The following is a 27262-nucleotide window of genomic DNA, read 5'->3' as shown; positions in this document are numbered from 1 at the left end:
AATTTTATATGCCTTTGAACAGACACAGAGGAACTCTCGAATGATAGACAAGAAACTGGTGACTGGCGACTGCCTCTAGTGAGGTGAACTCAGCAGCTGGGGACAGGAATGGATTGGAAACTCTTAATTTTATCAGTTTACCCTTTTGTATATTTTGAACCTACTCAAAAAATAAGTAAACCTTAGTTTAAAAATAAATTTAAGCAAATAAAGATTTATAGGTGGTTTGGGGTAAGGGGAATATTGTAAAGGTGGTGGTCCAGGGCCTGGGCTGATACACATGGGCCGTTCCCCGCAGCCCTGGCTTTCCCTGGCCACCCCCAGGCTCCCAGTATCAGCTGCAGGGGAGGAAAGGAAGTAAAGGGTGCCATACTTACGTCCTGACTGACCTGTAAAGACACCGTATGGTAGCTGGCAGGCACGCCTTCGTCTTCATCATCATCACTCTGCCCACCCCGAGAGGCATGTTGGCTGGAGGTTCGAGGCCGGCGAAGCATTGAGCCCTCTTTGGATTTCTTCTTGAAGCGGTTCCCTTTGCTGTCATATTTGTGACTCTTGCTACGTTTCTCCTGGGACTTGCATCCTGAGCAGAGCCAGACTCGGATCACATTTCCGAGTCTATAGGCATAGATACCCTGTCTTTTTTCCCCTCTATGCCTCTCCCCTGAATAACTGCATGGCTACTCCCCAGCTGCCCCCTAATCAGCTGACCCACCGCCATTCAGACTGGCCTCCACAAAGATCCGGAGAGTCTTGACACAGAGCTCAAAGTTGTCAGGTGTGATGTGGGCAGCATCACGCACGATGAAGGACAGTGATTCCACACACTTAAGCAGAGACTTAGTGTCATGTGGCCCCAAGTCCAGTCCCACTGTTAGGCTGTATTGATTGATCAGGGGTGAAGGGCCTGGACGGCTGGGCCCTGGCTTGGAGTTATCAATGTCATCCTTCCCGACCTGTAAAGTACACAGAGGAGCTGGGGACCCAGGCTTGGCCCTTATGTGGATTTCCTTGCAGAAGACCAGGAATTCTTCCCACAGGTCAAAGGCTCAATTGTTGCCCATGTTGTCACTCACCATTAACCAACCACTGTTGACCACATCAGCATCTGTGGCTGATCGGTGTATCTTGCCAGGCCTGCCATGGTCAGTGTAGACCTCTGAGTCGGAAGTGTACCCCCGATCCAGGCTCACATCATTTTGATGGTAGGATGGGAGCTCACTGTCTGACTGGGCCCCTACAGCAGGCAGGGAGATGGGCAGAGTCAGGGTGGGGATGAGGTAGTTTCTGTTTCTGGAAAAACAGTCCTCAGGCGAGTAGAAAGCCTGGCTTCATAGCCTTCTGCATTGCTTGTTTGTGCTCATGCTATTTAACTTATGGGTACTGGCCAGACGGCACTGGAAGCTCTAGAAGCAGATGGCAGAAGCCAAGGTTATTTAATTTGCTGAATGCAGTAACCTGTGTTTTGTTTTCCTGTCCCAATTCCTGGAGCATAACTGTTTATCTGCCAGCCTGAGTCTCCCTGGGAAAGGGCTTACCAGCATCAGGTGCATCTCCCCTGGCTGTGGCCTGCAGAGCAGCGGAAGGCTTCACACCTGAGCCGATATACTCCAGCAGCGTGAAAAGGGTAGCCCAGTCATCACCTGAATGGATGTTGGCTGCGTTGGTCTTCAGGAGTTCATGGAGCCCATATGCAACCTGGTGGCTGACTCGGGATAGCACACTGGGCTTCATCAGCAGCAAAATGCGCAGGGAGAGCAGTACCTGGAGTGGGGTTGGGGTAAGAAGTAGGGAGTGGGCACACAGCTTCCTGTCTAGTTTTCTTCCCCACCAGTCTCCTTAGGCCAGGGAAGAGAGTTGGGCTAGAACCCAATTTAGGACACTGCTTCTGGTCTTTTTTTTCAAATAGAAATATGTTATGTTGTATTAATTTGAGATGGGTTCTTGCTCTGTTTCCCAGGCTAGAGCACAGTGGCACAATCACAGCTCACTGCAACCTGAAACTCCTGGGCTCATGTGATCCTCCTGCCTCAGTCTCTGAAGTAGCTGGGACTACAGGTGCGTGTGATCACACCTGGCTACTTTTCTCTTTTTTGGATAGATGGGGGTCTCACTATGTTGCCCAGGCTGGTCTTGAACTTCCAGGCTCAAGTGATCTTCCTGTCTCGGCCTCCTGAAGTGCTGGGATTATAGGCATGAGCCACTGCACCCAGCCTCAAATAGAAATTTTTATTGAGAAAATTATAGGTTCATATGCAGTTGTAAATAAATAATACAAAAAGGTCCCTTATACACTTTGCCCAGTTTATCTCAATGGTCACATTATGCAAAACTATAGTGCAATACTATAATCAAGATACTATCTGATCTTACTCAAATTTCTTGTTTTACTTGCATTTATGTGTGTATTAATTTTTTTGTGTGTGTGTGTATTAATTTCTATACAAATTTTACTACCTGTGTAGATTTGTGTATCCACCACAAAACAACACACTGAACAGTTCCAACACAACAGTATTCCTCATGTTACCTTTTTCTTTTTTTAGAGACAGGTTTTGCTCTGTCACCCAGGCTAGAGTATAGGGTGTGATCATAGCTCACTGTAGCCTCAAAGTCCTGGGCACAAGTGATCCTTCTTCCTTAGCATCCTGAGTAGCTGTAACTACAGTCATGTGTCACCATGCCCAGCTCATATTACTCTTTTATAACCACACCCACCTCTTCTTCCTGCCCCCATCCCTAACCCTGAGCAATCTGTCTTCAAATTTTTTTTTTTTTTTTTTTTTGAGACAGAGTCTCATCACGCAGGCTGGAACACAGGTGGGATCTCGGCTCACTGCAACCTCTGTTTCCCGTGTTCAAGTGATTCACCTGCCTCAGCCTCCCAAGTAGCTGGGATTACAGATGCAAGCCACCACACCTGGCTAATTTTTATATTTTTAGTAGAGATGGGGTTTCACCATGTTGGCCAGGCTGGTCTTGAACTCCTGACCACAAGTGATTCACTGGCCTTGGCTTCCCAAAGTGCTGGGATTACAGGTGTGAGTTACCATGCCAAGCCTGTCTTCAAATTCTAAAATTCTGTCATTTCAAAAATATTATGTAAGTGGAATTATATAGTATAACCTTTTTAGATTGACTTTTCTTTCACTCAGCATAGTTCCCTGGAGATGTCTGTTGCTTTAGATTGCTGAAGAGTATTCCATGGTATGTATGTACCACAGTTTATTCACCTACTGAAAGTCATCTGGGCCAATTCCAGTTTTTGGGTACTGCAACTAAAGCTTCTATAAACATTAACATACAAATGTTTATGGAAAGGAAGCTTTCACTTTTCTGGGATAAATGCCTAAGAGTGCAGGTGCTGAGTTGAATGGTAATTGTTTTTCGTTTTATAAGTAACTACCAGCAGAGTAGCTGTACATTTTACATTCCCACCCAGCAGTGTATGAACGATCCAGTTTCTCCGCATCCTTTCGGCATTTGGTATTATCACTACTTTTTATTTTAGCCATTCTGAAAAGGGGGTAGTAATGTCTCATTGTGGTTTTATTTTCTTGAGACAGAGTATCACTCTGTCACCCAGGCTGGAGTGCAGTGGTGCAATCTCAATTTACTGCAACCTCTGCCTCCTGGGTTCAAGTGATACTCCCACCTCAGCCTCCCCAGTAGGTGGGACTACAGGCATGTGCCACCAGGCCCAGCTAATTTTTGTATTTTTTGGTAGAAATAGGGTTTCACATGTTGGCCAGGCTGGTCTCAAACTCTTAGGTGTGAGCCACTGCACTTGGCCTCATTGTGGTTTTAGTTCGCAGTACGCAGATGGTTAATGATGCTGATCTTCATTTCATGTGCTTATTTGCCATCTATATATCTTCTTCGGCAAAACGTCTGTTCCTATGTTTTGTTCATTTTCTATTAATTGGATTGTTTTTTCACTGTTGTGTTTTGAGAGTTTTATATTATAGATACTAACCTTTCTTCAAAAATGTGATTTACAAATATTTGTTCCTTGTCTATAGCTTGTCTTTTCATCCTCTTCACATAGGCTCTCATAGAACAAATTTTTAAAAATATTAATATAGTCCAACTTATCAATTTTTCCTTTTCTAGATTGCACTTTTAATGTCAAGTCTAAAACTTATTTTTTTTTTTGAAAGAGAGTTCCCCTGGATCTGTTCGTCTGGACAGTGTTGAAGCAAGAGACAGATCCATGGGACTGTCAAATGTGCTAAAAATTCTTTGCTTAGCTCTAGATCCTGAAGATTTTCTCCTGTTTCTAAAGTTTTTATAGCTTTACATTTAGATCTATGATCCATTTGAGTTAATTTTTCTGTAAGGTATGAGTTAGGTCAAGGTTCATTTGTTTTTCCTCCTGCGGATTTCAATCACTCCACCACTTATTAAAAAGGCTATTCCTCCTACATTGAATTTTTTTACATCTTGGTTAAAAAATCCACTGAACACATGTGTGTTATTTCTGGGCTCTCTATTCTTTTCCACTGATCTGTGTTTATCCCACCATCCATATCACATAATCTTGACTACTGTAGCTATACAGTACTTTTTTTTTTTTTTTAATGGAGTTTTGCTCTTGTCATCTAGACTGGCGTGCAATGGCGCGATCTTGGCTCGCCACAACCTCCGCCTCCCGGGTTCAAGCAATACTCCTGCCTCAGCCTCCCAAGTAGCTGGGATTACAGGCGTGTGCCACCATGCCCAGCTAATTCTTATATTTTTAGTAGAGATGGGGTTTCTCCATGTTGGTCAGGCTGGGTCTTGAACTCCTGACCTCAGGTGATCCACCCACCTTGGCCTCCCAAAGTGCTGAGACTGCAGGTGTGAGCCACCATGCTGCCCTGCCAATAGTAAGTCTTAATACCAGAGTGATTCTTTCTTTATTTATTTTTTGAGACATAATGTCGCTCTGTTGCCCAGGATGGAGTGCAGTGGTGTGATCTCAGCTCACTGCAACTTCTGCCTCTTGGGTTCAAGTGATTCTCCTGCCTCACTTGGGCCAGGTGTGGGGACTCACGCCTGTAATCTCAGCACTGTGGGAGGCTGAGGTGGGTGCATCATTTGAGGTCAGGAGTTCCAGACCAGCCTGGCCAACATGGTAAAACCCTGTCTCTACTAAAAATACAAAAATTAGCAGGGTATGGTGGTGTGCACCTGTAATCCTAGCTACTCCGGAGGCTGAGGCTGCAGAGCACAAGCTCCATGCCTGAGGCCATTCCAGGCTCACTCTCAATGCCACCTGTTAGATTGGACCAGCTCTGTGGTAGGTCACTGAGTTCATGCTGTGGGGCACTAAATGCACTCTCTGTCTCAGGCCACATCCATAATTGACACTGTGGCCTTAATCCCTTATATACCTGGCCACTCTCCGAGATACATTCTGCTTACCTGACCACTGATATCTTCTCTCCGGAGCAGCCGAATGGCCAGGCGTAGCAACCCCACCACTGCCCGCTCCACGAGGAAGCAGAAATCTTGTGCCTGAACACAGAGGTGGTATAGATGGTCTCGAACAGTCTGCCACACACAGCCCACACGGTCCCTGTGTGGACATAAAGGAATGAAGACAGTCTCATCCAGAGAGGCCCCCTAGGCATTTCAGGACTCTTTAGTATTATACCTAAGTAGAAGGGTATGATGAGTAAGTTTCTCCCCTACTGCCTACAGTTCCCCAGAGCCCACTCAGCAAAGTGGCTTCCATCCCTTTGGCACAAGCCCCGCCCTCATCTGCCTTCTTTTACCTGTTCTCCAACACAATCCTTAGCAGCATCTCTAGGCAGAAAGCAGCATCTTCCTCATCATATGTCTCTTCATCTGGCGTCACTGAGACCAGAGCCTGAAGAGTAACAGCAGCAGGAAAGTAGGCATGGAAAAGAAGCCAACCACTGTCCCTGTCTCCCCTCCCAGACTTAGCCAGTTCTTCCATCTTTCTTTCGTTTCTTCATCCTGTACCTTCATGAGTTCCTGTAATGACTCCAGCTGGAGGAACTTGCTTTCTGTGATCATTTTTTCTGGGTCACATTGCTAGAGAGGGCAAAAGAGAAGGGGGGGGTCTTTGACAAGGGCTGAAGGGAACAATGTCCCCAAGAGCCAGGGAGAGAGGGCAGAGTCAGCCCTGGTTACAAATCCTGGATGACTTTATTCTTCATTCACTGGGTAGCATTGTGTAATAGGAAGGTGTCTAGGCCTTCTCACCAGGGGTAGATGGGCCGTTACCTTTATGCACTCTAAGGCCACTCTCTTGGCCTCTTGGTTTTCAGTGGATGGGCCCCGCATGCTAGACTGCTCAGGACCACTCAGTGTTAGCCAGCTCACAAAGCTCAGCACTGTTGACTCTCCTCTGTAGAAAAAGGGCACATGACCTGGTGAGCCCCAAAGTTCTGACTCTCCCTCCCCAAACCCCTGAGCCTCTGGTCTGCTCTTACCGATTTGATGGTGTCTCTTCCCGCTGTAGAGAGATCTTGCCATTGGGATCCACAAAATCTTCTACCTGGAAAAGTAAGTCAAAATGATTTCTTTCCTTATGTCCTTTGCCTTTGTGCCCCTGCTTCCACCCACCAAAGTTCTCTCGATTTCCTCCTGTGGTACTCTGCCCTACACTGTTGTGCCAGTTGGTGACTGGCAACGGCATCTACCGGCCTTCTTTTACAGCTATTCCCCAAGATCTATGGTCTTACATTTGAGGCATTCCTGGTGAGCTGTGGCAGGCATCAGGCCCAGCGTTATTCTCAACCATTTACTTCTATATTCAGATATCATACAATATTGCAGCTCACTAGTCTCCTACTAAGAATTACCTCTACCATAGCCTTGGGCAGTAGTTGGGCTCGGAAGAGCTGCAGCATGGCCTCCATGATATTTTTCCAGCCCTCCCGCAGGATGTCACCATGACGATGGGCCAAATGGAACACTGTCTTGGCTGCAATATGGGCTTTAGGGTTGCTTCCAAATACACTGGGTAGGTTCTCAATAGACTAGAAAAGAGGATGAGAAGAGACTTAAGGCTGAACTAATGTCTGGGAAGGAAAATCTCTTAGGTCTCTGCCTATCATGGTTCCCTGAGAGTCCTTTTGTTGGCTCTGCTTCAATCCCCCATAATACTGGGGGGAAGGGTTAACCTAGTTAAGGCCTTCCCCATTCCTGAATCTCCTTTCCCATCCCCACTTCATGAAGTAACACTAGTTTTATCCCAGGGTGTGCAAGACAGAAATGGCCTAAGCTCTGGTATATTTAAGTGGGGGCAGTGAGGGAAGATGCTGAGGGCAACCAGGTCTGCTGCTAAGGGTAGATCCAAGGCTAAAAGAGAGGTCCTCCTTTGGAGCTCCAAGTACGCGGTTCCTGCACTTGCTCACCTCACTGCTGAGAGCTGTGAATTTGCATAGAGAGATGATGAGATTGTCAAACACATCGCTGAGGCCATAGTGGGCGGAGATCATGGCGCATTTCCTGTAACGTTACCCCCATCCCAGAAACAGAGTCACTGGAAGGCCAAGCAGCCCTTCCAAGTCCCTGAGCTTTCAAGGGGCTCCTCCCCAGTCAGTCCCGGGAAGAAACCTTTTAATTTGGTTTCTGTTTAAGACTGAGCTTACCCAAGCTTCAGTCTCCCTCCAAAAACTCAGGGTATCCCCATTCTAAGGAAAGTAAGAGTAGGAGTCAGAGAGGCATGGAGAAAACCATGTTAGCTCAGAGAGGTGGGGAGAGGTGAAGACCAAGGCCAAAGCTGGGCTACCTGAAGCCTGAGATAGCTTTCTGGATGATTGTCTCTTCAAGGCTTTTGTCAAAGACATAAGAGAGAGCAGCAATAGTGGGGCCCCAAGTCATGGTGAAGAGGTCAAGATCATAGCTGGCAGTAGGCACACGCAGGAATATGCCCTCGGGTGTGGCACCTCGGTGAAGCAGCACATTCCAAACATAGTTCTCCCGAACCAAGCCTGTCTGCTCCTCAGGCATTACAATCTCCTCATTCCTGTCAGGAGGTAAGGAAGGAGTAGTTGCACTGCTTTGAACCTGACTGGTTCCAAATCAGGACTAGTTCATTCATTCATACTAGCACTCTCCACTGTGAGAGGGCAGCCATCAGAATTGCAGCTGAGTGGTCTGCTTCCCACCCACCAGTGGGAGCAGGGAGAAAGAAAGGAAAGGAAGTGTCCCATAATCTCAGAGGTCTACCTCTAAGTGAGGCCTTAGTTCTGTAGTAAAATCTCACATTCTTACTTAGTGTGACAAGATGAAAAATTCTACTTTTTCTGATTTACAGTAAAGAACTAAGTGGCCCATTTCTGACCTGTAACCTGGGCCTCATGCTCCAGTACCCACCTTGGGTTCTCTACCAGACAGAACGCATCTTGTGAGCTAGACAGGAAAATGTACTTGTTTTAAGTTCAGAAAATGGGGTCATGATATTCTACTTAAGAGCAGTACTTTGGACCCTGGCTTAGAGTACTAGAGTCCCAATATTGTTCAGGCTTCTTTAAGGAAGAAAGGAGTTGGCAGAGAGGGGGCTGCCCAACTAAGTCCTGAGGCTAAATCCAGGGCACATGAGTCACTGCAGTCTGACATGACTCTAAAAACTGGGAAAGGATGCACCGTGCTTCTTCTTAACAGAGATACTATACTATTTTCTATGTATACTCACTTGATGGCATGGTACATGTCTTCCAGGATATCTTGCTCAAAGTCCTTGCCTCCATTCACACCTTTTAGATTTTTGCGAAACTCCTAGAGATAGGCCAGTTTTAAGTTTTTTCCCCTTGTGTCTATACTGAAGCCCTACCCAAGGAACTCCTGGGTTTTTAGTACATAGGACTTAGGAAAAAGTAAGTGAAAAAACCCACTTCCCCACCACAGTCCCTTTTCTAGGTTTGTCAGCCCTTCCTGATTCCCTTGGACAGAACCCCCTCCATTGTGCCCATTGGAAATCTTATGTCCTTCCTGCTACCTCCAAAACTGTGCTGGGTCTTCTTTGCCTTGATTGGGACCCAAGCTTACCTCCAGGGTCATGGGTGCATTCTGTTTACGAACATTGTGGTTGTGCTGGTCAGTATTAAGCATGATGACAGCATAGGCCAGGGAAAAGCAGGCATCGCTATTGGCAAATGGGGAGCCATTACAATTCTGAAAAAGCAAAGATCCCGCCTCTGTCAATGCCCTTCTCTGGCCAATTAAGCCCTCACTACCAAACCACTGGTCAGTGCTAGTACAGAGGGAAGGTGCCATGCAGAAAGTGGCCAGCCTCTTGTCGACTCCTTAACAGAAGCTGATCTCTCTGTGGAACGGTCACTGATGTTGCTCTCTGCCTTTTTAAGAGACAGCAGCTTGGGCACGGTGGTTCACATCTGTAATCCCAGCACTCTGGGAGGCCGAGGCGGGTGGATCACCTGAGGTCAGAAGTTTAAGACCAGCCTGACCAACATGGCAAAACTCTGTTTCTACTAAAAAATACAAAAATTAGCTAGGCTTGGTGGTAGGTACCTAAAATCCCAGTTACTCAGGAGGCTGAGGCAGGAGAAACATTTCAACATGGGAGGTGGAGGCTGCAGGGAGCCAGGGATTGCGCTACTGCACTCCAGCCTGGGTGACAGAGTGAGACTGTCTCAAAAAAAAAAAAAAAAAAACGAAAAAAAGAAGACAGTAGCTGGATTCTTCAGCCCTCAGACAAACTGACCTTGGATCCTGGGCTCAGCCTGACACTCAAACTCACCATCCAACGCTCTGTGAATGCCTCCAGCAACCTCTGGATGACTGGTGCTTCCCCAGGCAAACGGAAGGCTTCCAGGTAGAGGCGGAGAGCTTCATCTAGTCGCAGACCCTGAAAACTAAAGGTGCTATAGGGAAAGAAAGGATGAAGAGGTTAAAAATGTGTAAGTTTCACATGTCAGGCTCTTTTAGTCACTGTCCTCCTCACCTAGTCTTACTGGAAGAGAGAAGGCTGAGGTCTCTAGCAAAGGGGCAGTATCTCCTGTTCATCCTTAACACAACCCCTAGCCTTAAAACTTTTTACATCCACAGACTCTTGCCTAGAATCCTCACCCGCTGGAACCTGCTGCTCTACCTCTTTGCAATGCACTCCATACAGAATGGAGAGGCTTTCCAAACTATCTCGTTGGAGTCTCTTTCAGGTCCAACAGATATAAATGATGGGAAGAGGAAGAACATCAACCTGGGTCTCCAGAAGAAACTTACAGAGACTGCTTTGAGGTAGGGATGTTCTGTCCCTTTCAAATGATCACTAACCATGTCCCACCTTTCTTTCTTTTTCTCTGAACCAATGTCTCACTCTATCACCCAGACAGGAGTGCAGTGGTGTGATCATAGCTCACTGCAGCCTTGAACTCCCAGACTCAAGTGACCCTCCCACCTCAGCCTCCCGAACAGCTGGGACTACAGGTGTGTGCCACCATGCCCGGCTAATTTTTGTATTTTTTTGTAAAGACAGGGTTTCACCATGTTGCCCAGACTGGTCTTGAACTCCTGAGCTCGGGTGATCTGCCTGCCTCAGCCTCCCAAAGTGCTGGGAGGCACTGTACTTGCCTATATTCCACATTTCTTACAGCTTCCTCACCTCACAAAGCTCTCCAACAGGTCAATATTTTTGCGGTCACTCACAAACTCTCCAATCATTTTCTTGTCCAGCCGAGGGTTCTCTCGGAGCCACTGAGCAATCTCTGTGTTGTCCATTGGAATGGTGAGGAGGCCTTTCTCTTGCAGAAACTGAATCCCCTTCTTTGGTTTCTGATTGAACTGCTCTGTGCCAGTGATTAGCAGCTGCAGGAGAAAAACTACAGGTATAGAAGCTGCTTTGCCACTAAATCAGACAAGGCCAACCTGGAGTCCACTAGAGCCCACCCACAGCTGGTCACCTAAAAAGCTCCTAGGATGTGGTTCTTAGTGACTCCAGAACTAAGGCTAGATCATAGTGGGCTTAGCTTTCCCCCATCTTCACGTCTAATTGAATTGGCTTATGAGCTCCTTTTTACTCCTTCCTGAGTGCTCAAGATACATAAAACAATTCCTCTGCTCTAAACTTAGGATGGGGGGAAAAGTAGAGGAAAGAGACTTGATCATTCTTCTCTCTGGTTTTATATCCATCCCTGACATTTGTTGACTGCAAGCCTCTTGTTTTTAGCCTGGCTTGGATTCTTTGATTGTCTAGCTTAATGCCCTGGTTTTGAAGGACAAAGTGGACTAATTGTGGAGGCAACTCAACTTTCTGTATGTCCAGTCACGGTCATGCAATCAAGGGCACACGTGAACCAAAGTCATTTAAGCTGACAGAAAGAAAGGGTTAGGTTTTCTTTTCTTGGGACGGAGTCTTACTCTGTCACCCAGGCTGCAGTGCAGTGGCACTATCTCAGCTCACTGCAACCACTGCCTCTGGGTTCAAGTGATTCTCCTGCCTCAGTCTCCCCAGTAGTTGGGATTATAGGTATGCACCACATGCCCAGCTAATTTTTGTATTTTTAGTAGAGATGGGGTTTCGCCATCTTGGCCAGGCTGGTCTCAAACTCCTCACCTCAGGTGATCCACCTGCCTCGACCTCCCAAAGTGCTGGGATTATAGGCGTCAAAGTGTTGGGATTACAGGTGTGAGCCACTGCACCCGGCCAGAAAGGGTTAGGTTTTCTTTGTGTTAAGAAACCCAAAGTACAAACAGTTATTTGAACCCTACTAAAAAGCACCAGAATAAATGTCAATTCCCCTTTATTGCCAATCATCATGCTAGAGCTGGAGATGACCAGTAACACCTTCAATTACGCACAGGACACCAACTCCCAAGGCTCCTGTCATTGCCACCAGTGACACTTGGCTCTCAATTGGTATAGCATTTTCCCAAGGGCATACATAGGGTATGCTCAACTACATAGCTTAGGAGTAAGGGAAGAGCATTGAATGGGGCTTGCTGAAGTCCCAACAAGCTCAAAGACTAGCCTCAGTAAGCTGTACAATGAGGTGCTTGACTCTGACTCATCTTCATCCTCCAAGATGGAAACCCTACATTGGATACCCAGACAGAGGTGGACAGACACTGGGAAATATACGTATGTACCTTCTTTTTGTTTTTAATTTCAATTAGTTCCCGTGGATCTGGCAGGAGACAGGAAAATCGAGGTGGCTTCCGGGAAAACTTTTTGTCAGCTAGGAGTAGGAAGAAGAGAAGGGAAAAGCCTGTAAGACCTCTTTTACCCAGAGAAGGACTTTGGGAAGGTCACTAATATACTCCCCAGTTTCAAGGAGGAGCCTCAGAAATCTTGTTCTCAGCAGTCTCCCGCTTCCCTGGAAGTCCTATCAACTGAGGATCCATACATTTGATTTCCTCTCTCTGAGTCTGAAGGCACGGCAATCTAGCACAGCTTGCTTAGTTACAATCCTAGGTGTCTGCTCCCTCCCTCTGCTCTCTACTAGGCCTTCCAGGTGAGGGAGTTGAGGGTCATGAACACGCAGTACCCACCCCCAGAGTCACCGGCTTCCTCCAGATCACTGCATCCTGGTTTCCCATGTTCTGGTGGCAGCCGTCCTCCACCTGGCAGATGCAGGCCTGGGATGTCTGGTGCTATGCCAACAGCTTTCCCATCGCTGGCTGCTCTCTCAGCTGGTAAGAAAGAAGATACATAAAGACTTATGGGATATGAAGCCAAGTAGAGCTGCAGGAAAGGTTAAATCCCAAGCCCAGAAGACCTGCATGCTCCCACACAGGGTGCCAGCCATGACCAGGACAAACCCAAGCCAAAACAAGTATTTCCTGTCCCAGCCAAGCACTGGACTCTCTAATTTAATAAAGAGATTACCCAGTCACTTTCCCTGATTTTCTGCAACCTCAAATTTCAAGGGGGAGCTAAAGAAGACTAATTAGAGTACAGGCAGATATTGGGGATGAGGGACGGTGGGACCTGGAGCTTTCGGAGACAGAAATGCTATATTCTTTAATCTCTATTCTCTTCTCTTGCCATAAAGAAATAATAGTTCTGTAAAAAAACCAAAGTAGGGAGGAGGAAAAAGGGAGAAGTTCATGAGTTCTGCTAATCTGCCTGACTGGCCTGTGATTCAAATGGCCAAACTCCAGAAACAGAATTGGGAGCTTCCCAGGGTTAAGTGATATGAGGACATGAGAAAGGACTCAGAGAGTAGGGAAGGGATAAGCATAGTATCCTGGGTTCGTCAAAGAAAGAAATGCTTCTCACTATTGCTAGCTTCTCCAGTGTCTTCTACTGTCTCACAGCTTGGTCTGGCTGTTTCCTTCTTCTCCTGCTGGGAGAGGCTGCTGAGGACTTTGGCCTGGCAGTGGGCCTCAGTGCTGTCAATCACTGTCAGCAGGGCATCAAGAGATAGTAGGTGAGTTGTATAGAGTTGACCAGACACAGGGAAGGCATTCTGGAAAGTAAACAGATCCATTAGACTCGCAGTTAGGAGAACACTTTACACTTTAACTGATCATTATCTAAAATTTCCCAAATGTCTTTTAACTTGTACATTGCCCTGAGAAAATGCTTTTCTTCTTTCTGTTTCCCAGCTCTCGAGTGTTCCGCTCTCTGTAGGTAGCATCCTCACCACCACCAGGGAGATTTCCTTTATAAAACCTTTCCAAAGGCCAGTTATAGTGCTCAGCACCTTGGACAGCAGCTTGGTGAGGTCCTCAAAGAGGTTGGAACAGTAGTAGTCACAATCGTAGTTGATGTAGAGCTCTGTAACAAAGCTGGGGATGCGCCAGAGCTGCACAATGGCCTCCAGTGCCATCTCCTTCATCTCGTAAGGCATTTTAGGGTTCTCCACAGTGATAATCTCCATAAGCTTTTTGATGTACATCTGGCAATAACCCAATAATTCCCATTTTGGTTGGGAAAGGATTCAAGATAGGAAGAGAAAAAAATCAGAACATTAAACAGGATGCAGAAGCCCAGCCAAGAGGCATGTATTAAGAGACACCCAAAGGTATTCCATCCCCTAAATACATCCTCCTCTTTGGCCTCCATGTTGAAGAATAAGGCCTGGCTCTACCACACCTGGTCCCAGACAAGTTGCCTCTTGCTCTTTTTGTGCCTTCTATGTGAACACGACCTGGTCCTATTTAGAGTTCCTTTTTGCAACTTAGTGACAATGCTGGCTTGACTTACTTGCCTTACTCATGGTGAGGTTACCTGCCAGTTCTCATATTTGGGGTCAGCCAGTTTCCTCTGGTCTCCTTTTAATTTTTCCACAAAAGAGGCCAGTTGATTGAACTGAACGCTGGAGGCCAAAAGCACTCTCCTACAGGAAGCCCCTAAATTCTACCCCTGCAGCATGATAGAGCTGGCCCCACTGAAGATGCCATATATCACCCTATTTTTTTCCCCTTTTTCTTCCCAGGTCAAGAAACTCACCTCCATTTGGAACTTGAGGTGCTCTCGCATGCTCTCAAACAGTAGGAAGCATACTCGCAGGGAAGCAGCATAAAGGTTCAGTCGCTCTATGCTGAGTAGCTGGAGATCAGAGTAGGATAGGCCATAAGTTTTGTTATTTTATTTTTTATTTTTGAGATGGAGTCTCACTGTCACCCATGCTGGAGAGCACTGGCATGATTTCAGCTCACTGCAACCTCTGCCTCCTGGATTCAAGCAATTCTCCCGCCTCAGCCTCCTGAGTAGCTGGGATTATAGGCACATGCCACCATGCACAGCTAATTTTTGTATTTTCAGTAGAGACTGGGTTTCACCATGTTGGTGAGGCTGGTCTAGACCTCCTGACCTCAAGTGATCCACCCACCTTGGCCTTCCAAAGAGCTGGGATTACAGGTGTGAGCCACCATGCCCAGCCTGGCTGTGAGGTTTCTGAAGCTGACTTATGGCTCAACCAAGAGAGACGGGAGAGGCAAATTAGGTGAAGGTGTCGTTGGGAGGTCCAGTACTCCCAGGAAACTCTACATCTAGCCATTCCCACATTCCCGTATTTCTCTCTGGCTGCCAGAGTCCCTGGGGGAATTACTGGAACCCTCTTACTAAAACTATTGGCCAACTGGGAGGGAGATGCTCTCCTAGGTCCTATACTCTTTGCATAATCAGCCAAACCTCCCTGTGTTCCCCTGGCCCTTGAGAGAGGCTCTGAGACCCTCTGGTATTCTTGTCTTACCTGGAATAAGTGGCGGCACATCTCATCCTTGATGAGGCCCAAGAGGGTCTGGCACTGGGCTATAGGGGCTGACTCAAGGGCCACTGTCAGCAAATGCAGTCCCATGTGAATCATAACCTCTGAGTTATGGCGGTCATGTGGATTGGTGAGGGAGATGAGGAACCGGAAGAGCTCACGGATGCAGGGAAGACCATAGGGGACCAAAGCTGTGCCTGGGGAAGGCCAGGAGGAGAGTTAGACTGGTTAGACCGCTACAAAACAACTAATCTGCTGGCTTTGGCTAACCTACTCTGCATTACACAAAGTAATTTTAGGTAAGTGATCCCTTCAAGGAAAAGGGCTGGGCATGATGGCTCATGCCTATAATCCTAGTGCTTTGGGAGGCTAAGGTGGGAGAAATGTTTGAGGCCAGGAGTTTGGGACCAGCCCGGGTAACATAGAGAGACCCCATCTCTACAAAAGATTTTTAATTTATTATTTATTTTACCTTCTACAAAAGATTTTTTAAAAGTAGCCAAGTGCAGTGGTGTATGCTTATAGTCTCAACTACTTGGGAGGCTGAGGTGGGAGGATTGCTTGAACTCAGAAAGTTGAGGCTGCAGTGAGCTGTGAGCAGCAGCACTCCAGCCTGGGCAACAACAACAACAACAACAACAACAACAACAAAAAAGGAAAATAATTTTTTTTTTTTTCCGGGGAGGTAAGACTAGTCTAATTCTGGAGGAAATCAGAATTGATGATCCTACCTTTCTGTTAAAAGTCCTAAGGTTTTTTTTTTTGGAGACAGAGTCTCACTCTGTCACCCAGGCTGTGATCTCAGTTCACTGCAACCTCTGCCTCTCAGTTTCAAGTGATTCTCCTGCCTCAGCCTCCTGAGTAGCTGGGGCTACAGGCACATGCCAACATGCCAGGCTAATTTTCTGTATTTTTAGTAGAGATGGGATTTCACTGTGTTAGCCAGGATGGTCTTAATCTCTTGACCTTGTGATCCACCCGCCTTGGCTTTCCAAAGTGCTGGGATTACAGACGTGAGCCACCACGCCCGGCCAAAAGTCCTAAGCTTTTTATTCTTCCTTCTTGCTTTCTATTGCCCATCAAACTTCCTCCTTATAGCATAAGTTAGTGAAGGGCTCCATCCATGCCAACAGTCTTATGGCTTCACTCCATTTCCTGACTAGAAAATAGCCTAGAACTTGGGCCAACAGGCAGTAGTCCAGTATCTTGGTCTAAGACGGTCTAGGCTCAGGCAGTTTAGTGGGTAGAATGGGGGAGGTAAACAGGCAGAGGCTGCCAGAGTACCCACCTTCTTTCTGGGAGGACTGTGTAAAGCGCACACCCCGGGGATTGACGTAATCCATGTCATGGACAGAGGCAGAGTCAGAGTGGTCGGCAGGGGATGTGCATTCCTCTAACACTTCAGGGATGGACTCCACAGATGCTGACTGGGACTTTTCTACATGGGTCCCTTCCGGCTATGACCAGTAGGAGGGAGATATGGGAAGAAGGATGAGGCAAGAGCAACTTGGAACTTACTCCCTTGAAGTACCCATCTTCCAAGCTGTCTCTAATGAGCTACAGATGTAGGGCCAGATCAGTGGTTTATGAATCACTACAAGATGGCTCAGGCAGTAGTATGATGAAGGACTCAGAAAAACATCTCCTGAGGCTTCACTGACTTACAGTGACTAGAACCTTAGAGACAAAGAGGCTCTCACAGGCTTAGGATTTCGATCATTACCATCCAGAAAAAGCAATGGCCAGCTCCTTCCCTTTTGTCAAGTACTACCTGTATGCGTAACTCAATCAGTCTCATGAGCTACCTCTCACAGTGAGTCATGCTGTGGGCTTTCTAGGCAGCACAGCCAATTCTGGGAAACAGGAAAGATCAGAGCTTCTTTTGAAGCTACCCCCAGTTTCTTTTGACCCAAGTCCTGCATAAAGGGTCCAAAGGATCAAGCCAATTCCCACTGTAGAATATTGAAGAGGGGCATTTAAAAATCAAAGCCATACCTGGGGGTCTGGCTGCTCAGGAACACCTAGCTCACTGTTCCCAGGCTCTGTAGCTGTGCTGTACACTGGAGAGCCAGGTTGCTCTAGATCAGTAAGGTCTTCCTTGGAGGTGGTTTGGGAGGAGAATTCCAGGCCACTGTCTGTAGAAGGACTGACCACTGCTGAGGCAGCTTCTGAACTTGCAGAGGAGATGGGAGTGGGCACTTCAATGAAGGGCATGCCACCTGCTAAGAAAAGTATGTGAAGCTTGAAGGAAAGACAGGCTGTGGGCAAAACAAAACACAACCTCCATGGTACCAGGGGCTCTGTTTCCCAGATTACATGCTTATCTTTTCAGATACTGATCTCTAAAGTTGTTAGAGTCTCTCTGAAAGGAGAACAACCTTAAGTCACTGCAGAGCTGCTGAATGGTCACAGTCTGATTTGACCTGGAGTTTCCCTTTTTGTTCTCAGCATAAAAACCAAAGCCCCTCAGTTGGTTGGTCTTCAATTTCAAAAGCCCTCAGAGAGAAAGGAGTTCTTCTTCTGTCTAATCAGAGGAAGCAGTCCAGGGCACTCACCAGTGAGGTTAGATGATAAGGTAGTTCCATTGGAAGTGGGCAGCTCTGAACCTGGTGTAACTTTGGTCATATGGCGTGGGGGCCGAGGGGATCGCTTCTGTTTCTTCCACTTGGATGAATCACTCATGCCTCCTGCTCTCATTTTCAGCTGGAAGTATCATACCCCATTAGCAGTGATATTCAAACTAAGACTCTTTCCCTAGAAATCTCCCTCCATTTAGTCCTACCCCATATCTGTGCTAAAGTAGGACTTTAGACCATCAGTTCACATTCCTACTCTTCTAACCTGGCTTCTACATTTACCACTTCACAGGTCGGCAGGGCAGCCTCCATGTGGAAAGTAACATTCTGTTTTTGAGCTACTCATTGGTAGGGCCAGCCCTCACACTTATCACTCTGCTTCCCTGGGTCTTGAGTGTTACATTAAGCAGGAAATCCTGAGTCCTGTGGATGATGCATGACCCTCTTGCAGAAAGGGTAAGGGCAGGGTCTCCTTTGCCCAGACACTCAGATCTACAGGTCTTCCGGCTTTCCTCCTCAACTAGCTTGTGGAGCAGCCTCCTACTTGTATTTTTATCCAACTATGAGAGCCTATTCTTTCCTGTCCTAGCTTTCTTATTGCTGTGTGGACTGGGCCTAAACCATAAACATCACTCTCTTTTTTGTGTGTGAGATGGAGTCTAGCTCTGTCACCCAGGCTGGAGTGCAGTGGCACAATCTTGGCTTACTGCAACCTCCATCTCCTGGTTTCAAGCGATTCTCCTGCCTCAGCCTCCCGAGTAGCTGTGATTACAGGCGTGTACCACCACACCTGGCTAAATTTTGTATTTTTAGTAGAGACAGGGTTTCACTATTTTGGCCAGGCTGGTCTTGAACTCCTGACCTTAGGTGACCTGCCTGCCTCGGGCTCCCAAAGTATTGGGATTACAGGTGCGAGCCACCACACCCAGCTAACATATCTCTTATTCTCTGGAATTTCTTTTTCTTTTTTTTTTTTTGAGACAGTCTTGCTCTGTCATCAGGCTGGAGTGCAATGGTGCAATCTTGGCTCACTGCAACCTCTGATTCCCTGGTTCAAGCGATTATTCTGCCTCAGCCTCCTGAGTAGCTGGGATTACAGGCATGTGTCACCACACCCAGCTAATTCTTACATTTTTAGTAGAGATGGGGTTTCACCATGTTGGCCAGGATGGTCTCAAACTCCTGATCTCACGGTCTGCCTGCCTCAGCCTCCCAAAGTGTTGGGATTATAGGCATGAACCACTGTGCCCAGCCTTCTCTGGAATTTCTGTATCAGACTAGTCAAGAGCTCATTCCTTGGAGTTAAGGAAGGAGTGGCCTCCCCGTTTCTTTGTGGAGTTCAGGATAGATGGTCATGTCATGCTGCTGCTGCGCTCTCTGCTACTCCCAATTTTGTTATAACAATGAGACCACCTGTCCCTTTCACTATTGGTCTTTCCAGATGCAGTTTTATGTTGTCAGATGGTAAGGCCACTGATTCCTTGACTCCTTGCTCTGTTCTACTCCCCTCTTGCTATATTTCTGTTCTTCCGATAGCTTCCTTTCAGTGGCAAGGGACAATCTCAATCACCTACTGACTACGCTAAAATCTGTGTTTTTATTTATTCCCTGTATTCTAAAGTCAAAGTTACTTTGTTTAGGACCATTTTGTTTTCTAAGCCCTGATGTTTTCTCAGTTGGGGTTTGAACTCAGTCGCTCTACAGAGTTGTTCTAAACTATTTATTCCTAGACCGATAGACCATTCCTGGATTGGATAATGGCAATGCTCTTCCACGAACCATTAGAATGGCTCTTGAGAGAGTTGCAACACTTTTCTCTCTGCTTCTTCCTAAAGGCTGAATATATACATATTATCCATGGCCTGTTCAATTCCTTTTGATAGTTAGGGATAGACTCTCTTCCTCAAGCTCCCCCATGCTCTCAGGACCTGGGTAACCTTTGATTCTTTGCTTAGAAACCACATAATTCTTCCATTCCTACTCATAGCTCCTTCCAATAAAGAAGAGGCTGAAGAGCTGAGCCCTTCCTTCCTCCAGCTCTTAGTAACATAGCAACAGCCTCACACTGAATTTATATTTCCAGATACTCCATCTCCAAAATGCCGGCAATCATATGCCTAGAATTGAGCTTCAAGTGTACTGAGCACTATGGCTAAGCAGGAAGCAAAATGATCCTCTCTCCAGGAAACACTGGAGCCCAACTGGATCAAGTTCATGGTAAAAAATGTTTGGGAGAAGAGTCTGCCAAACATGCAGAAGGGCAAGAGGCCAAGAGATCAATGAGGGACCTCCTGGCTCTATTGGCAGTTATCACCGAGCTCCCAAAAGTACTAAGAACTGGATCTCCTTTTATCAGGTAGCCTTTCTCTCCAGGAGGCTCCCCCATTTCAGGGACTCCAGGCAATCCTACTTCCACTGAGAAGCCAGTCAGTCATTGAGATTCCGTCCCATATGAGGATCAGCTTTTCACATTTCCTTCTCTATCTTCTGCAAAGCTTGCTCCAACCTGGTCATTTCAATGAGTGTTCTCAGCCTCCTGGCTGGAGTAGGGGCCAAGATGCTGCCAGTTCTCACAAATGCCTCAGCCCTTAAAACGTATGGCTGTTCTCCCTCTCCTAAAGTCCAAAGGTGTGGGGTGGGCAGTAGGTATTTATGGAACTCTATACCACCTTATCTATATGACTCTGTATTCCAAAGGACAGTGTAAACTTTACAAAAAAGGAGCAGGTCCCAGGTTAATAATCATGACAACATGCTGGATAGCCACTAATGAGAGCTGCAGCTTGAGACTATGCAAGCACATAAATGAAATGACACAATGCATTCAAAGAGAATACGGGCCAATGGAATATCTAGCTAGGTGTACACACACAGAGTTTTTTATTTTCGATGACCTGTATGTCCACAACCACACTTTTAGCATGCACACTCTTGTGATGGATAGCCCAGACAGCCCATACCTCCTTCTCTCCCCTTTCTTCCTAAGGCAGGTATATGCAGAATAGGGTAATCTTTAGCTTGGATCCCTCCCCTAAGCTCCCCTACACCTTGACTTTTAGAGGACAAAGGGCATCTTTGCAGATCCCAAAGTATTCCATGTCCTGGGCTATCCTGGCACCTGGCTTCTTTCCATCAATCTAGAGTTCTAAACCTTGGAATGACCCCTTTAATGATAACTAAGAAAAAAAAAAGATCCCAACTAGATGGACTACCCTTTCCCTCCAAATCCAGTCCAGATATCCAGATAGTGCTGAGGACTGTGCTTAATCTCTATGCCAGCTCTGAGACAAGGAGAAACTAGAAGAGGGAAGGTTCTTGCTTGAAGATCCCTTATAGTTTCCCTAGAAATGGTAGATCTTAAGCCTCCCCACAGGATAACAGCAGACCCCAGGCTCTCTAGGCTAACTATGTGATGTTCAAGGCTTCCTTCTCCTGTCTCTAGGCAACCAGAGGCCCCAGGAGAATTCTCAGCACTGCAAAGCTACAATCACGTGCAACTCTTCCAAAGCCGTGCTGTGTTACTAGGGAGGGGTAAGTTGTGCTCTACACAATGGAACCCAGGTGTTACATATAAAAAACAAACATTTAAAGAAATAAAAAGAGGAAAGGAGAGAGAGGGAGAGAGACCTTGAGGTTCTTAAAGAGTAGTACCCTCTCTAACTGGTTCAGGGCTTTGGTCTGCTCCCCACTACTTAGCTCCAGTTTGCTGAGGAGACATGGAGATATCTGCGAAAGACAGGCAAACGCACGATTTAAACAAAGTGAAATAAACTCAGACACACACCAACAGGGCATAGGGCAGGAATGGGGATGGATGGCAGGGGAGAGGGAAAGGTCAGGTGCATGCACCACACAGCTAAGGGTCATCTCCATAAGTAGAACCTTTTAGGGCTGCAAGTGGAATCCTCATCAGAGGCCTGTGAAGTCCAGGGCTTCAGTTCAAGATAGAAAGAAGCCATTCTCCTGCCCACCATTCTTCTCCTAGCAGTTTAAGAACCCTTTGGTTCTTAAATGTCTGGAGTCAGGCTTGACTAATTGCTTCAATACAGACTAGCACAAGCATGAGCAGCCCAGTCTAATTCAGCAGTGAGGTAGGATTTGGGACATAGCCTCTCTAGGCCTTCTACTTGCTGATAAGGTGATGGCAGTACTGAGGGGATGGCAGGACTTTCATCTTTGTCAACATACATTTTTAGCCAAGACTGATGGGTATCACGCAGTTTCCATGAAGAACTGGCTCACCAGCTTACGTGGTGGTTCAAAGGTAGGCCAGAGTGGAAAGGCTGGGGAAGGGACTTATCTGGGAGAGAATAGATTTCTCACTAAAGGAGTGAGAGGTACTTCTAGATTCCAAGCAGACCTGTCTAGGCAAAAGCATATCTTTGCTAAGGAAGGTTACCCCAAGGCACTGAAGTTGGGAGATTAAGGTTTGGATGAGGGACAGCAGATCAGGTCTCAATCATACCTTCTTCATGTTGGTCCCCACATAGTTCTTGGGTTCTTCTTTAAACTGAGGTAACCTATAAGATAGAGAATCCATTGACTGTCATCAGGTATAATGACAAATGTCCCCCTTCATGACAGCCACAAACCAAAGGTGCTCTAAGCCAGAGCATGCCCTGTGTCTTAGAAAAGGCTACAAAAGAGAAGCAGACTAATTTCACCCTTTTCAGAGCTTCATCAAAGAGCCACAGGAATCGGGGGATGTGTGACATGGACAGGAGGTAGTTGTGACAGCGAGGTGAGTAAGTGCCCTTGGAGTGTAGAGGCTCTTTTTATCCTGAAACTGATTCCTTCCTGCTTATATTCACTTGGCAAATACTGCTGCCAAGAGATGGGGAGAGGGCAGTCTATCAAAACCCTAGGAGACTGGGCAAAAGGGAAGAATTAACAGGCAGGTTGAAGTTTTGAAAACAGTAAATCTGAGCCTGAGGAGCCAAAAATTCTTTGTAGCAGGGTCCAAAGGCAGTCTAGTCTATAGATAATAACGATTATTATCTATAGATTTGAAAGCAAAAATAAATCCCAAGGGAAGGTTTAAGGCCATTGCCTCAACTCTTCTTTAAGTGAGTCTATTGAAAGGTGCAGGAAACAGGCAGTTAGGCCTAGTATAAAAAGGCCTCCTAGTCCCTAGGCTGAGGGCCTTACCTAGGAGTAACCAACCATCTTGGTTTGCCTGGGACTGATGGGGTTTGCCAGGATGCAGAACTTTTAGTGCTGTGAAATCAGGACAGTCCCAGGCAAATCACAATTGCTGGTCACCCTAGCCTTGGCCCTCTCCCACAGAATCAGGCTCCCTTGATTTGGCTTCCTCTCTGGGTTCCCTTTCCCAGCTGCTACCTGCACAGAAACAGACACAAATTTGCGAAGCAGAATGAGGTCTGCTGGCCTAGATTAAATAACCCTCTGCCTCCCCCTGAGGCCAAATCAGCACTCTCTTGCTTCTCCCTTGCTCAGTAACCCTGGACCCAGAGAGCTACCCCCCTTCCATAATCCCAGTGGCCTCTGATGTGGCTATGGGGTTGGGTAGGTCCCTGACGTGGCTGTGTGGAAGCAGGCAGACTCAAGAGGCCTGGGCAGCCGGGCTGAAGCAAACAGCAGCAGGTTTACCTTGTGAAGAGCAGCTGCACCATGTCTACGAGAGTGTGCTCTGCGGATTTTCTCAATAACTCTGCACAGGCAAAAACAAATAACACAGGTGTCATTACTTGCTGTGCTATTATCAAGAGGGTTCTCAGAGCAGACTCCCCTCCAAACCTTGTTTACCAAGGATTATGCCAAACTTATTAAAACCAGCTCCAGCTCAGCCTGGCAGGCATAACTTCACTGGCCCAGTAGGTGGCACTACTGAGTCAGGGAAAAAAGGGGAGGGATCGATATGTTCTGGGGGTTACAGGCTGTTGTCAATCCCAGAAACCCCAAGAGAGGGTGATTTGGTGCCTGCACTAAGTCAGTCTGGGATCCATCCCAACTCCTGCCCTGACATAATGGGCTGAGGTCTCTATTCTAGCTTCACAACAGTCAAGTACAGAGATTTCTTCTAGACCCCTATGGTTCCATTAGACAGATGATGGTGTCCTGAATTTTCCATCTTTCTGGGGTTCAGAGACAGCCCTCTGGTATTCATACTCAGACACTGGCCCCAGGAATGGTGAAAGGGCTAATATCCAAGCACCTACCACTGAGCCTCATTTCAAAGCAGATCCGGAAGCAGGACTGCATAATTTCACACACAGATTCATTGGTTAGGTGGGCACCCACTGGCGTTAGCAGCAGAGTCCGTAGAACCTATCAGGAAGAAAAAGGAATTACTGTGATAAACAAGGTCCTGAGAGGTACTCGGGGATAAGAGAGAGGGGTTAGCAAGAATGCTAACCTCACCTTAGCTTGGTACAGAGGTCTCCAAGGGTCTTGTCTTGGGAATTGTTTCTTCACTTTTTATGACCCTGACATAGTTCACAACTCATTCTAGCACTAGTCCATGAGCCCAACAGATGGATGGCACAAATACAGTCTGCCAGAGGTACAAGTGTATTTAAGGCTTCTGGTATTTGGTACCACTTCATATAAAGCTTTTAATGATTTTCTTTAGGAAAATCTTTTACTTTGGGTACCCCAGTTGCTTGTCTGGAAACAAAGTAGTTCCCCTGAGCCCCAGTGGAGTAAAAATACAGCTTCATGCTGTGGTCAGAGTAAGTAGATAGAGCCCACGGCACCAGCTCCTGGCCATTAGCCTAATTTCATTTCCCTCTCGCTTACCTGAAGGATTTTCATCAGGACAACTTCATCGCTGGCAGGATCCGTGCCCACAAAACGAGCATGGGTGACAGCATCTGCCATGTTCTCCATGCCTTCTGCTGTGCCCTCATGGGTGGGATCTACTCCAGTGAAAAAGGAAAGATTAAATGATGTGGAGAAGAGAGAGAGAAAAGGTAAGGCAGCCTGTCTAGGGACCGCTTTGAGAGTGTTTCCTCTCCAGTTCCCTAACCTGTGGCTCCTTAAGCTACATGAGAATTTTTGCTCGTAACTAGATCTTCTTTTTTCTTTTTTTTTTGAGACAGTCTCACTCGCTCTGTCACCGAGGCTGGAGGGCAATGACGTGATCTCGGCTCACTGCAACCTCTGCCTCCTGGTTTAAGCAATTCTCTGCTTTGGCCTCCCAAGTAGCTGGAATTACAGGCGCCTGCTACTACGCCCAAGTAGCCTGGGGGAAGGTGTGAAAATTTAAGAAACCTAGGAAACTTCTGCCAGGCCTGGTCTCTAGAATGAAAGGGCAGCCAGTAGCCTGGCTCTTTCTCCTCTCCTCTTAGTCCTGGCTTGAAGATACCAAGCAGGGTAACTGTTTACATCCCCTATGCCTCAGACATGACTGAATCTGAGCTTCTCCCAATTGGTTATTTATTTATATATTTATTTTTATTGAGACGCAATCTTGTTCTGTTGTCCAAGATGGAGTGCAGTGGCACGATCTTGGCTCACCACAACCTCTGCTTCACAGGTTCAAGCAATTCTCCTGCCTCAGCCTCCCGAGTAGCTGGGATTACAGGCATGCACCACCACACAGGGCTAATTTTGTAGTTTTAGTAGAGATGAGGTTTCTCCAAGTTGGTCAGGCCGGTCTCAAACTCCCAACCTCAAGTGACCTGCCTGCCTTGGCCTTCCAAAGTGCTGGGATTACAGGTGTGCCTGGGGCCCAAAGACCCCTTCTTTAGTTTTATTATTTAAAGTAATATGACAATGAGCAAGAATCCTGTTTCCAGCTTAACTAAACAGGCACTAGGAGAGAAAAAGAGATAAACAGGACTGGAGGCTGACTAGCTAGGGAGTAGGCAGGAGGGAGGATTTCAGCTGTACAGAGTAAGCGGGGAGAAGTTAGAGGTCAGACAGTGAGCACCAAGCTGGAAATGAACACAAACGTTATTAAGAGGGGAGCTCAGCTCCCATACATGTGTTAAACAGCCAGGAGGAGTAGCCAAATAAGTTGTCACCATCAAGGTCTACAAGGGTCCTGCTGAGCTCCTGCCCTAGGTCTGCTCTGAAGGACCCTTTCCAGGGGTGTTTAGTTCTAAAAGGGGAGCCTAAGTAAGGGGAAAGGGCAGGCATATGATAAAGCTCTGTGGGTAACAGAGAAAGCTGCTCCAGAGGTGGCATGGAGTAATGCAGGAACACCTCCTAATTTTAGTAGCAGGGATTATAAACTATTGTTTAGCTGGGCATGGTGGTGCGTGCCTGTAGTCCCAGCTACTCGGGAGGCTGAGGCAGGAGAGTTGCTTGAACCCAGGAGGTGGAGGTTGTGGTGAGCCGAGATCGTGCCATTGCACTCCAGTCTGGGTAACAACAGCAAAACTCTGTCTCAAAAAAAAAAAAAAAAAGAATAGAAGAATCCTAAAAGCCTTTGATCTTTCTGATAAGCGCATAGAAAGATGCTGTCGTTTGTGCCTCCCCTCCTTGCAGCAGCTGCCTGAGAGGGAAGGGCCCCCTCTACTGTAAGCACGTGATTTGCTTGATCCTATCAATCATGTCAGATGAGTCACTCTCCTTATCCTGCCCCTCTGCCTTGTATACAATAAATATCAACGCGTCCCAGCATTGGGGGCCACTACTGGAAGATGCAAGGATTCTCCTCTAGAATCTCCCGAGGAGAAAGCAGCACTGCCAACACCTTGATTTTAGGACTTCTGCATTCCAGAACTATAAGATAATAAGTGTGTATTTTAAGGCACAAAGTTTATGGTCAGTTATTATAGCAGTAAACAGGGAACTAATATACCTTTGCTTCATTGCCAGTGTGTGGCCCACAGCAGGTGCTCAATAAATGTCGAAAAATAAAAATAAAATAAAGTAAGCTATTGTTGTTCTTTTTTTTTTAAATCGAGACAGAGTCTCACTCTGACACCCAGGCCAGATGGAGTGCAGTGCCACCATCTTGGTTCGCTGCAACCTCCGCCTCCTAGGTTCAAGCAATTCTCCTGCCTCCCCAGTAACTGGGATTACAGGCACCTGCCACCACATCCAGCTAATTTTTGTATTTTTAGTAGAGACGGCGTTTCACCACATTGGCCAGACTGGTCTTGAATTCCTGAGCTCAGGTGATCCACCTACCTTGGCCTCCCAAAGTGTTGGGATTACAGGGGTGGGCCACCGCACCCAGCCCATTCTTTTTCCTGGTCCCTGAAATGAGGGAGTTCCTGAGCCTAAAGCTCAGGAGATGGCTAAGAACTCAAACTTTTTTTTTTTTAAGACAGGGTCTTGCTCTATCACCGAGGCTGGAGTGCAGTGGTGTGATCATGGCACACTGCAGCCTCGACCTCAAGTGATCCTCCTACCTCAGCCTCCTCAGTAGCTGGGACTACAAGTGTGTGCTAACATGTCAGGTGAATTTTTGTATTTTTTATAGAAATGGGGGGATTTCCCCAGGTTGTCAGGCTGGTCTTGAGCTCCTGGGCTCAAATGATCCTCCTGCCTGGGCATTCCAAAGTGTTGGGATTACAGGTGTGAGCCACCATGCCTGGCCCCCAAACATTTATCTTGCAATGATAAGCCAGAAGACTTACT

The 27262-nt window shown here is 46.9% G+C and overlaps 1 protein-coding gene and 1 long non-coding RNA gene across 16 annotated transcripts in view; one reads left to right on the top strand and one right to left on the bottom strand.

Moving 5' to 3' along the window:
- Window positions 1-27262, bottom strand: part of GBF1 (golgi brefeldin A resistant guanine nucleotide exchange factor 1) — a 130691-nt gene that overhangs the window by 5584 nt on the left and 97845 nt on the right. The window contains exons 5-34 of one of the 15 annotated variants that reach the window (XM_035268902.3): window positions 24467-24585; window positions 23887-23995; window positions 23318-23378; window positions 22173-22227; window positions 21335-21433; window positions 17687-17834; window positions 17127-17353; window positions 16420-16588; window positions 15117-15328; window positions 14372-14470; window positions 13623-13817; window positions 13196-13385; window positions 12466-12606; window positions 12064-12152; window positions 10580-10782; window positions 9719-9842; window positions 9007-9132; window positions 8654-8736; window positions 7748-7984; window positions 7371-7464; window positions 6816-6992; window positions 6444-6508; window positions 6235-6358; window positions 5971-6042; window positions 5760-5854; window positions 5407-5560; window positions 1539-1764; window positions 1077-1237; window positions 716-956; window positions 378-583 (exon numbers count right to left, since the gene is read on the bottom strand). In XM_035268902.3, coding sequence (XP_035124793.3) covers window positions 378-583; window positions 716-956; window positions 1077-1237; window positions 1539-1764; window positions 5407-5560; window positions 5760-5854; window positions 5971-6042; window positions 6235-6358; window positions 6444-6508; window positions 6816-6992; window positions 7371-7464; window positions 7748-7984; window positions 8654-8736; window positions 9007-9132; window positions 9719-9842; window positions 10580-10782; window positions 12064-12152; window positions 12466-12606; window positions 13196-13385; window positions 13623-13817; window positions 14372-14470; window positions 15117-15328; window positions 16420-16588; window positions 17127-17353; window positions 17687-17834; window positions 21335-21433; window positions 22173-22227; window positions 23318-23378; window positions 23887-23995; window positions 24467-24585 — 4301 coding nt within the window. The remainder of the gene's footprint in view (window positions 1-377; window positions 584-715; window positions 957-1076; window positions 1238-1538; window positions 1765-5406; window positions 5561-5759; window positions 5855-5970; window positions 6043-6234; window positions 6359-6443; window positions 6509-6815; window positions 6993-7370; window positions 7465-7747; window positions 7985-8653; window positions 8737-9006; window positions 9133-9718; window positions 9843-10579; window positions 10783-12063; window positions 12153-12465; window positions 12607-13195; window positions 13386-13622; window positions 13818-14371; window positions 14471-15116; window positions 15329-16419; window positions 16589-17126; window positions 17354-17686; window positions 17835-21334; window positions 21434-22172; window positions 22228-23317; window positions 23379-23886; window positions 23996-24466; window positions 24586-27262) is intronic. The other 14 variants (XM_035268904.3, XM_035268903.3, XM_035268905.3 and 11 more) reach the window with 14 other exon arrangements.
- LOC144578743 (uncharacterized) lies at window positions 19789-22424 on the top strand. The gene is made up of 3 exons (XR_013525102.1): window positions 19789-19924; window positions 21150-21238; window positions 22292-22424. It is a non-coding gene; the product is annotated as an uncharacterized LOC144578743 (long non-coding RNA).

Source organism: Callithrix jacchus, chromosome 12 (genome assembly GCF_049354715.1).
Source record: "Callithrix jacchus isolate 240 chromosome 12, calJac240_pri, whole genome shotgun sequence".
In the NCBI taxonomy this organism is placed as follows: Eukaryota; Metazoa; Chordata; class Mammalia; order Primates; family Cebidae; genus Callithrix; species Callithrix jacchus.
The sequence above is the reverse complement of the archived record's forward strand: the minus strand, read 5'-3'. Positions and strand labels throughout refer to the sequence as shown.